Here is a 12,677-nt window from a genome sequence, read left to right on the forward strand (position 1 = left end):
CTCTGTCTCATTGATGAAGTTAGTAATGGCAATGCAGGATGACTGTGTAAAATAAGTGAACCATGCATTAAAAATATATCATCTTGAATCACTCCATCCGGGAAGACATATTTGAACATTAAATATTTTGGAACATAGTTTCTAACTATAGTCTGGAATAATAGATTATAAAAAGAGGCTATACAGTTCTTTGAGACAGTATAAGCTTTTCAAATATGCTTTCCAATTAGCCTCACTCTCACTGTTTTTTTATATCCATAATTTTCATGCGTGAGGGTGTCATTAGCTTTTCTCAGTAAAGTTGCACATCCCTAACTGCCCTCAAGAAGATGACTGTCTTTCCCCACCTATTACCCTACAAACTTTAAACCTGCATAAATATTTATGCAATTCACTTTGGAAATTTACTATTGACTTTGCTTGCACCATTCTTGTGATAAATTTGATAATATTTTGCTTAATTTGGCTACTCCAGGACTACTTTATAATGTGTTATAAAAAGAAGAGGAGCAGAATCATAACACCTTAAGTGTGCCATGACTACAGATCAAACTTCCGGGTTGTCTATGGACAAAGTGAACTTTAGTACGAACGTGTGGTTTTCAAAAGGGGACAAAATGACTATGGATGTAAATTCAGTGGCTGTATGGTAGGGAAAGAGAGAGATCCTAGAATGTCACACCTGACAAGGTGACAAGGAAGCTACAAGTGCATGGACTTAAAGGGGGAGAAATACACGTCAAAATGAACAGTAATATCCTAGAACTTATCATAGATTGATGGGAGAAAAGACAATAGTAGTCTGAGCAAGGGGCATGGCTTGAGTCTTCCTCTTTGAAAAATACACAGGAATAGGATTAAATGCAAGTTCAACCCTATGTGGCCTTGTGGAAAAAAGTGGGTTGGTGAGTTGGGGTACTCATATGTACCAGACAGGATACAAGCGCTAAGTCACAGTCAAAGAACCACCAACTGCATGGCAAGTGAATTTTTCTCTTGCTCTGAGTGCAGGAAATCAGCTCACCAGCGAGCCAGTCAAAAGGAAACAGACAAGAAAATTCAACTAAACCTCAAAAGCTCAGAATCTCAAATTTGATTTTTTCATTATCAGCGCTCCACTATCTATTCTTCACGACCAGCCCAGGGACTGAACCATATATCTTTTAACTTGTGTTTTTATCTATTTTTATGTTTAGCGACCAATAAACTAACTCTTTGTTATTGTTAGAAAGCCTAATTGACTCCTTTTAAAATATAAATCTATCTGGTCTAGGAGAATGGTATCCATAAGGAAGAGGATTCTTAGTAAATTAGCCATATCGCAATTAACTGAGGGAGTGAGTGAATAAAGAAAGGGGAGCCAGTTCATGCCTCCTTACCTCAGAGCCTGACAATTTTGGGTATCCTGCCTGGAACTATAGCAATTTGAGGAATCTTACCGGGAGCTGATCGTGCAAGTGCTTGAAGACAAGAGGAAACTTTAACAACATGGAACATCCTTTAGGCTTGAGTGATGCCAGGAGCTAGGTGGTTACTGCTAGGAACAAAAACAGAAGTTGCTGGAAAAGCTCAGCAGGTCTGGCAGCATCTGTGAAGAAAAAAATCAGAGTTAACATTTTGGGTCCTGTGACCCTTCCTCAGAACCAGGGACTTGAAACGTTAACTCTGATTTTTTTCTTCACAGATGCTGCCAGACCTGTTGAGCTTTTCCAGCAACTTCTGTTTTTGTTCCTGATTCACAGCATCCGCAGTTCTTTCAGTTACTGCTAGAACTGGCTGTTTGGCCATCCTAGTTTTTATTCTATTTGTTTGTATGTTATTATTGAATTTTTGAATGACACAAGAGGTCCCAAAGTGGAATCAAATTTCCTTACTTTTATTTTCACAGAATATGGCCGGTGATGCATTGAATTGTCACTCCTCAGAGATTCTGGCTGCAGCACATAACCTGTTCTTCCATTCATAGAAAACAAAGCCTGATTCAATTGCATTGGTTTATCTGTAACAGAAAAAGTGAAAGAGTTTGTTGAATCACATTGCTGGGTACAAAGAAGACACCAAAACCCTGAAAATGTTCTCTCTTAACTACTGGGTGTATTGAAGAGGGCCAACACTATTCCAAAAAAATTAGGCACTTGCCTGGACAGGATCAGGCCTCCCATCAGATTAGGACCCAGTAGGTAGAAATCCCATCCAATCAGAGGCCAGCACTTCTCCAAGACCGGCAGCATCACCGGAAGTGCTGATCATTTCTGGTAGTACACAAGGGCCTACGGGAGGAACTGGAAATGGGTCCCTAGGTAGAGGTTAGTGTGGGTGACCCTGGAGTAACAGAGAGGCAGGCTGAAGAGAAATCAGTTAGAGGAGATGAGGTTCAGAAGCAAGGGATGGCTTTCAGTGGGTCCTTGATCAGGCACAGAGTGCGTATCACTAAATGGGCCCCCCTCAACATTACCATGGTTCCAGTTGGTAGTATCCCACAATGGCGAGTATCTCCTGCAGGTAGATATGTGGAGGTGGCTACTGAAGGGCCTCAATTAACCAGTAGGGAGGAAGGCAGCCTTTTAGCTTTTCCATCTACCGTCTGCTCATGAGGGAGACAGGGAGGCAGTGGGGTTATTATGCTGTCCTCACCTGCCGAAAAGCAGCTGCCTAGAGCCAGGGTGAGTTTGGAGGGGCGAGGGTTACTAAATTCTGGCCTTTTTTTGGAATTTTAAGCATCATGTCCTAATACAATTATATAAAAGTTGTGAAAATTACATAAAACATGGAATGAGAGAAGTTAATTCATGCCATCAATCTCATATGTCATGTCTAATTTACATTCTCATTCAATATTATAATGGAGCTGAGTAATCAAGTAAAACAGTTTAAAATTAAAATTCCTCCTACTTCCCAAGGTAACTAAAAGGAAGATCCAAGCTCTGAAGTTTATACAATACAATTCCAATTAACAAATGGTGATGTGGATGTACTGCATGACTGATATCCCCAAGTATATCTGGCATTACCAATGTATTTCCTAAACTCAATGAGATATATATGATAGAATATTTGACCACAGTTTTTGACCAGAAATTTTGGTTTGCAATTATATAAAAAATATTGCTTTGGTCTCATGTCCATATCACCTCAGAACCTTCATTTTTACTTTCTGCTCTGCATCCACTTTCACTTATTTATTAAATTATATTATTTCTTCAGAGGATATGGTCTTATTCTAACTCATGATTGTATAGTTTCCTCCAATAATTCTAGGTATTTTGCTTCAAAATAATATTTTGTAGGTGTTTGAGTAATGAACAGGGGAGCAGGACTATCGGAGAGCTCTTTCAGAGAGCCAGCAATGGCCCAATGGACCGAATGGCATCCTTTTGGTTGCCTCTGTTCCAGCAGTGCAAATTAAAAAAAAAACAAAAACAGCACAGAAGCTTTTATTTTCAAGGTTTCATTATGGTGAAACAGGTTATTCACATTCAGCGACTTCAAATTAAGATAAACCATGGGTTCTTGTGGTGCAATAGAAGTGTCCCTAAATCTGAGCCAGGAGGCCTGGATTCATGTTCCATCTGCTCCAGAGTTGTACCGCAGCATTTCTGAACAGGTTGATTAGAAAATATCTTCAGGTAATTTATGTCTGTACCCTGGGTCTGGCACCCCAAGTTTTGAAGGTGCTGTCCTGTTCCTTGTAAAATGATATATAACCCAGGTTCAATCCCCATATTGGTTGAGGTTGTTATGAAGGTCCATGCTTAACCTCTCCCCTTGCCTGAGATGTGGTAATCCTCAGGTTAAATCGCCACTAGTCATCTCTCTAATGAGACAGCAGCTCTCTGGGACTATGGTGACTTTATAGCGCAGATTGAAAACCTATTCTGTCATGTTATTGTGTCCATAACAATGCAAGAGTTTAGGTGGCCTTAGGTAAGGGCAGAGGAAGGGCTCTTGTTGTCTAGCTGGTAGTGTCCCTTCTTTTGAGTTTGAAGGTCTGTGCTCAAGTCCCACTTGGTCTAGGGGTGTGCCAGAGTGTAAGCTCCATCTAGAGGTTGTTGTGTACAAAGTCATTTCAGATTTAGGTATCAAAAACTTTTAAGAGCTTCAATCTAAGCGATAAGGATGTCTTGTGGCAAAGTGGACAGCATCTCTATCTCTGAACCAGAGGTTCAGAGTTCAAAGTGCTTGATATCCATGGACAGTCCCATCATAACTAGGCCAGGTTTTCATCCTAGGATTCCTTCCATATGCCTAGGACATGTGTTAAGAGCACAGGAGGCTTCTGGTCGGCTGTTCTTGGTGTGGAGTGGCACCTCTCAAACCATTTAACCTGTGGCTTCATGCTAGTGATGGGTTCCTAGAAATGACAGCTATGGGAACAAATGTAAGTGTTGTCTTCCTCACGCATATCTCTGTAAGTGACATACTCTGGAGACCACTGAATATTTTATCAATACTTTGAAAATGATGTGCAATGGCAAGATGCAAAGCTTATCCTAACAATTAATTATGACGTATTTCTTATATAGTGTATTAGGATTAATATTAGGAAAAGTGGAATTGGGTTAAATTATCAGCCAAGACCTTACTGAATAGTAGAACAAGCTTCTGGACTGCACTGACGATTCCTGCTTCTATATCATATGTTCTTAATCTATGTCAAAATAGGATCTTTGAACAGAACGTTCATAGCACAGAAAGAGGCCATTTGATCCACTGCATCAGTGCTGCTTCTCTGCACACGTAACTCACCTAGTCTCATTCATAATTGAATCTGCCTCCACCACATACTCAAGCAGTGCACTGTATAAAAAAATCATTTCCTCATGTCCCCAGCGCATCTTTTGACTACACCATAAAATGAATGTCCTCTGTTTCTCAATTCTTCTAACAATTAGAATAGTTCTTCTCTATCTGCGTTGTCCAGAATCCTCGCAATTATGAATATTTTTGTAAAATTCTTCCACAACCTTCAATTCTTAAAGGAAACCTGTTCCACTTCTCCAACCTATCCATGTAACTGAAGTTCTTTATCCCTGGAATTATTTTCATGATCATCCTACATTATTGCTAATACCTTCACTTCCTTTCTAAAGTTTGGTGCCCAAAACTAAGCACAATACTCTGGACAGTGAGCCACTGTTTTATACACATTTAACCTAATTTCCTTCCTTTTGTACTCTATGCTCTTAAGTATGAAGCCTTGGCCTGTAGGCAGAAATGCAACTGGAATACTTACATTATACTTTTACATTATTACACGTTTACATTATTTATAGCAATATTTTTGATACATTTTCTCATAGATTTTGGCACAACAAGCACTTAAGCAACATTACTTTTTTGTACTGAGGAGATTCTCTCAAACAATTTAAATTGGTTTTATGCTAATTTATAACTAGGCACGATTTTGTTGGATTATCTGTGCTGCTCCTAAATTACATCAACTGAAATCTTACCTTTATTGCATATCCACATTCCTGCACAAAAGACAGTACATGTGTATTTCCTGCAGTTAGGCATATTCTGATTAAGCATAAGCTTATTATAGGAACATCAGGACCTAAAGTCACTTATTTCTGATGTCCTGTGATTCTTCTTATGAACATGTTCATTGCTTTAATGCCACAACACTTTGGGCTAAAATATCTCAAGTGGTTCATTATAGAAAATAATAAGTACCTGGGGTTTGAAAATTTAGGGCTGCCATTTGGGATCCATGTTGCCAGAGTACAATTGGGTCATAGTTTGAAGAATCAATGCGTTGACCTTTGGGGTAGATTCTGGAGAGTTGCTTGCGGTTATATTCCCGAAACTCTTTTGACCTTTGTTTGAGGATGGTATCGACCTTGTTCTCTGCAAATGATCTGATTTCTTTGTAATCAATATTGTCTTTAGCTGAAAGAGTGATATTACCTTTAGTGAGTAATTGTTAATTTTGATCTTTGTGTTTTATATTTTGACAGCTATAATTCTGTGCAATTAGAGTGTTACAGGATTGGCTAAGCTTTCAATTATAAATTCACTGCAAAAATTCACTATTGTGGCTGGGTTAGTTTAAGATGGTGTGAAACATCAGGTAAACAATTCCCATAGGACAAACAGTTTTGTTTCTGCATAAATGGGAAGGTGAGACATCACTGTTACAAATCTATCAAATAGATTTGGCTGACAACTGCATGGAAAGCAAATTACCATTTGGAAAAAATTCTCGAGACTTTGCTGGTCTGCAATAAACAACTAAGTCAGATAACTCTTTGGCAATCTGCTGTTTTTTCTCCATTTCATTTCGATTCTTCTCCTGTCAAAACAAAGCAGAAATTATTTTTTGTTCCATTCAAAGAAATTTAAAATCTTGTGAAATGTACGCAACTCATTTTACACATTGATCAATCTATTCAGCCACAAAATTATACTATATTTTACATTTTTTAACCATATTGTTCTACAAAATATATGTACCAAATATTGAACTTGTGTTTTTGGACAGAAGAAGCTCTAATGCTTCACGAGTGTCAGTGGTACTAGAAGGTTCATATAGTAATGATTTTATCCCAGTTAGTAACTGTATGTTTCTTTTGTTTTTCTATATTGTGTGTGTCTTTTTTCTTCCAGTTCATCGATACTGACAATCACATCACTAGTTTAACAAGAAATGTAATCTTTGGGATATTGCTTCAGTCAGGGTTTCTGTATTTCAACAGCTACTTACAAAAAGAGAATGCAGAATTAGCAAATTGTTCTTGAGATTCATAAAGATTGCAGCAGCTACTAATTTGCAGGTAAACAGAAAGACCATTTTGCATGCAGCCTAAGATTCCACAAATAGTAATGAGTAGTTTGTTCATGGTGATGATGGACAATGACTAAGCCAACAAAATCTTTTGAATCTTCCTCACTCTTTAATATCAACCTGGACAACTATATGAGACCTTGGCTTAGAACACTGCCTAAAGGATGGCATCAAAATTTTTTCATTGTTGCCATGATTTCAGCCTAGTTTATGCAATTAAGTTCTATTCAAGTGGACATGAAAACCTGACTGAGCACTAACATAGAAATGATAATGGAAAAGTCTCCTCTCATTAATGGCTCAATGGGAAATGCACAGGGTCAAATTTCCAATATGTGCTTCTCACTCAGACTCTCTCTGTCTAAAAATTCTTTTAAGGTCATGGTCACATTTTTGGATAAGGGATCTATGCTGGTGAAGCTCTACATGAGAGCACCTATTCAGAGGCTGACCACTACAGTGTGGTCCTGAGCTAATTCAAGTCAACAAAGGCCTTGGTCCAATCCCAGATCTGTTAAATTCTCAAATTTCATATGCAGAATTAGGAGGGATAAAACAGTGCAGGCTTGAGGAAGTCAGGCTCAAACTGTGTAGTATGCTCATCCGACTGTCCCTGAACAACAATGCTGTGCAGAGAAACATAGAACATAGAACATTACAGCGCAGTACAGGCCCTTCGGCCCTCGATGTTGCGCCGACCTGTGAAACCAATCTGAAGCCCATCTAACCTAAACTATTCCATTATCATCCATATGTTTATCCAATGTCCATTTAAATGCCCTTAAAGTGGGCGAGTCTACTATTTTTGCAGGAAGGGCATTCCACGCCCTTACTACTCTCTGAGTAAAGAACCTACCTCTGACATCTGTCTTATATCTATCACCCCTCAATTTAAAGCTATGTCCCCTCGTGCTAGCCATCACCATCCGAGGAAAAAGGCTCCCACTGTCCACCCTATCTAATCCTCTGATCATCTTGTATGTCTCTATCAAGTCACCTCGTAACCTTCTCTCTAACGAAAACAGCCTCAAAACCCTCAGCCTTTCCTCATAAGACCTTCCCTCCATACCAGGCAACATCCTGGTAAATCTCCTCTGCACCCTTTCCAATGCTTCCACATCCTTCCTATAATGGGGTGACCAGAACTGTACGCAATACTCCAAGTGCGGCCGCACCAGAGTTTTGTACAGCTGCAACATGATCTCATGGCTCCGAAACTCAATCCCTCTACCAATAAAACCTAACATACTGTACGCCTTCTTAACAATGCTATCAACCTGGGTGGCAACTTTCAGTGATCTATGCACATGGACACCGAGATCTTTCTGCTTATCCACACTACCAAGAATCTTACCATTAGCCCAGTACTCTGTATTCCTGTTACTCCTTCCAAAGTGAATCACCTCACACTTTTCCGCATTAAACTCCATTTGCCACCTCTCAGCCCAGCTCTGCAGCTTATCTATGTCCCTCTGTAACCTGCAACATCCTTCCGCACTATCCACAACTCCACCGACTTTGGTGTCATCCGCAAATTTACTAACCCATCCTTCTACGCCCTCATCCAGGTCATTTATAAAAATGACAAACAGCAGTGGCCCCAAAACAGATCCTTGAGGTACACCACTAGTAACTGAACTCCAGGATGAACATTTCCCATCAACCACCACCCTCTGTCTTCTTACAGCTAGCCAATTTCTGATCCAAACCGCTAAATCACCCTCAATCCCATGCCTCTGTATTTTCTGCAATAGCCTACCATGGGGAACCTTATCAAACGCTTTACTGAAATCCATACACACCACATCAACCGCTTTACCCTCATTCACCTGTTTGGTCACCTTCTCGAAGAACTCAATAAGGTTTGTGAGGCACGACCTACCCTTCACAAAACCGTGTTGACTATCCCTAATCAAATTATTCCTTTCTAGATGATTATAAATCCTATCTCTTATAATCCTTTCCAACACTTTACCCACAACCGAAGTAAGGCTCACTGGTCTATAATTACCAGGGTTGTCTCTACTCCCCTTCTTGAACAAGGGGACAACATTTGCTAGTCTCCAGTCTTCTGGCACTATTCCTGAAGACAATGATGACATAAAGATCAAATCCAAAGGCTCTGCAATCTCCTCTCTAGCTTCCCAGAGAATCCTAGGATAAATCCCATCCGGCCCAGGGGACTTATCTATTTTCACACCTTCCAGAATTGCTAACACCTCCTCCTTATGAACCTCAATCCCGTCTAGTCTAATAGACTGTATCTCAGTATTCTCCTCGACTACATTGTCTTTTTCCTGTGTGAATACTGACGAAAAATATTCATTTAGCACCTCTCCTATCTCTTCGGACTCCACGCACAATTTCCCACTACTGTCCTTGACCGGCCCCAATCGTACTCTAGTCATTCTTTTATTCCTGACATACCTATAGAAAGCTTTAGGGTTTTCCTTGTTCCTACCTGCTAAAGACTTCTCATGTCCCCTCCTGGCTCTTCTTAGCTCTCTCTTTAGGTCCTTCCTGGCTAACTTGTAACTCTCAAGCGCCCTCACTGAGCCTTCACGCCTCATCTCTACATAAGCCTCCTTCTTCCTCTTGACAAGAGATTCAACTTCTTTAGTAAACCACGGTTCCCTCGCTCGACCACTTCCTCCCTGCCTGACAGGTACATACTTCTCAAGGACACGCAGTAGCTGTTCCTTGAACAAGCTCCACATTTCAATTGTGCCCAGCCCCTGCAGTTTCCTTCTCCATCCTATGCATCCTAAATCTTGCCTAATCGCCTCATAATTGCCTTTTCCCCAGCTATAACTCTTGCCCTGCTTTATATACCGATCCCTTTCGATCGCTAGAGTAAACGTAACCGAATTGTGGTCACTATCACCTAAGTGCTCTCCTGCCTCCAAATCTAACACCTGGCCTGGTTCATTACCCAGTACCAAATCCAATGTGGCCTCGCCTCTTGTTGGCCTATCTACATACTGTGTCAGGAAACCCTCCTGCACACATTGGACAAAAACTGACCCATCTGAAGTACTCGAACTATAGCGTTTCCAGTCAATATTTGGAAGTTAAAGTCCCCCATAACAACTACCCTGTTACTTTCGCTCCTATCCAGAATCATCTTTGCAATCTTTTCCTCTACATCTCTGGAACTTTTCGGAGGCCTATAGAAAACTCCCAACAGGGTGACCTCTCCTTTCCTGGTTCTAACCTCAGCCCATACTACCTCAGTAGACGAGTTGTCATCAAACGTCCTTTCTGCCACCGTAATACTGTCCTTGACTAACAATGCCATACCTCCCCCTCTTTTACCACCTTCCCTGATCTTACTGAAACATCTAAACCCCGGAACCTGCAACAACCATTCCTGTCCCTGCTCTATCCATGTCTCCGAAATGGCCACAACATCGAAGTCCCAGGTACCAACCCATGCTGCAAGTTCACCCACCTTATTCCGGATGCTCCTGGCATTGAAGTAGACACAGTTCAAACCACCTTCCTGCCTGCTGGTACACTCCTGCGGTAGGGTTGAAACCTTATTTATGACCTCACTACTCTCAACCTCCTGTACACTGGAGCTACAGTTCAGGTTCCCACCCCCCCTGTTGAATTAGTTTAAACCCTCCCGAAGAGCATTAGCAAACTTCCCCCCCAGGATATTGGTACCCCTCTGGTTCAGGTGTAGACCATCCCATTTGTAGAGGTGCCACCTACCCCAGAATGAGCCCCAATTATCCAGGTATCTGAATCCCTCCCTCCTGCACCATCCCTGTAGCCACGTATTCAACTGCTCTCTCTCCCTATTCCTCGCCTCGCCAGCATGTGGCACGGGTAACAAACCAGAGATAACAACTCTGTTTGTTCTAGCTCTAAGCTTCCACCCTAGCTCCTTGAATTTCTGCCTTACGTCCCCATCCCTTTTCCTACCTATGTCGTTGGTGCCTATGTGGACCACGACTTGGGGCTGCTCCCCCTCCCCCTTAAGGATCCCGAAAACACGATCCGAGACATCACGGACCCTGGCACCTGGGAGGCAACACACCAACCGCGAGTCTCTCTCAAGAAGTTATTCTGTAATATTAGGAGTTTGACGTAAAAGATCGATTAGAGTTTTTCAGTGTAGTAAGGGAATACAAGAGGCATAAATTTCAAGGGACACGGAAATTTATGAAATCGAGAAATCCAGAATAGGATTTGTATGCTAGTTCAAAGTAGTAAAAAATCTTGGCTTTTCACTGTTATGAGGCTGTGGGAGGAAGCAAGCTCCAGGTGTTCACCTCTCCTGTGAAACATGAAACTGATAGCATTGTGGGCAAATTAAGAGTCTGTTCTCAAATTAGTTTTTATGTTAATTATTATGGAGGCAACTGGAGTTTAGCAGCTGTTAGGTTTTATATCAGTGGGTGTGAGCTATGGATTGGAGGCAAAAAGAGATTAAAAGGTAAATAAAACAGTTTTGCCTCCTTCACGGATCATCATGAAATGTATCATGTTCATTAAGGTGAGTTATGTGATTGGAAGATGTAATTACATATTAAATAATGTGTTTGCCAGATCATTACTTCTGGCAGCTGTCCAGTAGAAAATGATCATTCTAATTGTGGAAAAGTCTTTGGATGAGTTAAAAAGTTCATCCAATAGACAAAAGAGCACAGTATGTTATATACGCTTGAAAGGATGGCCTCGTACACAAGAGCTTGGAGCAGCTGTGGGTAATTCAGGCCCTCAAACTGACTACACCATTTAATACAATTGTGGCTAATTTCATCTCAGTCTCAACTCCACTCTCCTGCCCGGTCCCCATGATCCATTGACCCATTAGTAATAAAAAGTCTGTCTCCTCAAATTTATTAAGTATCCTGATGTCCACCATACTGGTGAGGCCACACCTGGAGTACTGTGTGCAGTTTTGGTCTCCTCACTTGAGAAGAGATATACTAGCACTGGAGGGGGTGCAGAGGAGATTCACTCGGTTGATTCCAGAGTTGAGAGGGTTGGATTATGAGGAGAGACTGAGTAGACTGGGATTATACTCATTGGACTTCAGAAGAATGAGGGGAGATCTTATAGAAACATATAAGATTATGAAGGGAATAGATAAAGTGGAGGCAGGGAGGTTGTTTCCGCTAGCAGGTGAAACTAGGACTAGAGGTCATCACCTCAAAATAAAGGGAAGCAGATGTAGGACTGAGGTCAGGAGGAACTTCTTCACCCAAAGGGTTGTGAATCTGTGGAATTCCCTGCCCAGTTAAGCTGTTGAAGCTACCTCGCTGAATGTTTTTAAGGCGAGGCTAGATAAATTTTTGAAAAGTAAAGGAATGAAGGGTTATGGTGAGCGGGCGGGTAAGTGGAGCTGAGTCTCAAAAAGATCAGCCATGATCTTATTAAATGGCAGGGCAGGCTCGAGGGGACAGATGGCCTACTCCTGCTCCTAGTTCTTATGTTCTTATACTCTGGGGTATAGTGAATTCCACAAAACTGCCACCCCTTAGCCTAGAACTGTGACCTCTTGTTCTATATTGCCCCACAAGAGAAAACATCCTATAGCCAAGTGTAAGAGTTTCATCTTTTCCCTATGTTTTTATGTATTCAGCTGTTCAAATAACAGTTCTGAACTCCATTTGTTTACTCAGTGAGGAGGCTCCTGCTGTAACCAGAAAGCCTAACTCTTTTGCAAGCGTTTCACATAGTTTGGACAGCTGCTTTGAAGAGTGTTTGTTTATTCAGGAGTTTGATGTGCTATTCAAGAGCTTTCACCTGGTATAAAACCAGTGATTCCTTTTCAGGAATCTGGTAATGGGTGAGGGGGTGAGAAGGTAGGGGTGAGAAAGGTGAGGGAGATGGGTGTGAGGATGATAGGGGGTGGAGGCGAGGGTGGAAGGTGTGA

General features: G+C 41.2%; 1 protein-coding gene across 1 annotated transcript in view; it reads right to left on the minus strand.

The window, feature by feature from the left end:
• The window catches only part of plcg2 (phospholipase C, gamma 2), a 189,706-nt gene that overhangs the window by 21,218 nt on the left and 155,811 nt on the right, over positions 1 to 12,677 (minus strand). Inside the window, exons 25-27 of the mRNA XM_048606015.1 lie at positions 6,190 to 6,295; positions 5,677 to 5,892; positions 1,875 to 1,999 (exon numbers count right to left, since the gene is read on the minus strand). Of these exons, the coding sequence (XP_048461972.1) occupies positions 1,875 to 1,999; positions 5,677 to 5,892; positions 6,190 to 6,295 (447 nt within the window). The remainder of the gene's footprint in view (positions 1 to 1,874; positions 2,000 to 5,676; positions 5,893 to 6,189; positions 6,296 to 12,677) is intronic.

This window comes from Rhincodon typus, chromosome 15, assembly GCF_021869965.1.
Source record: "Rhincodon typus isolate 14 chromosome 15, sRhiTyp1.1, whole genome shotgun sequence".
Classification (NCBI taxonomy): Eukaryota; Metazoa; Chordata; class Chondrichthyes; order Orectolobiformes; family Rhincodontidae; genus Rhincodon; species Rhincodon typus.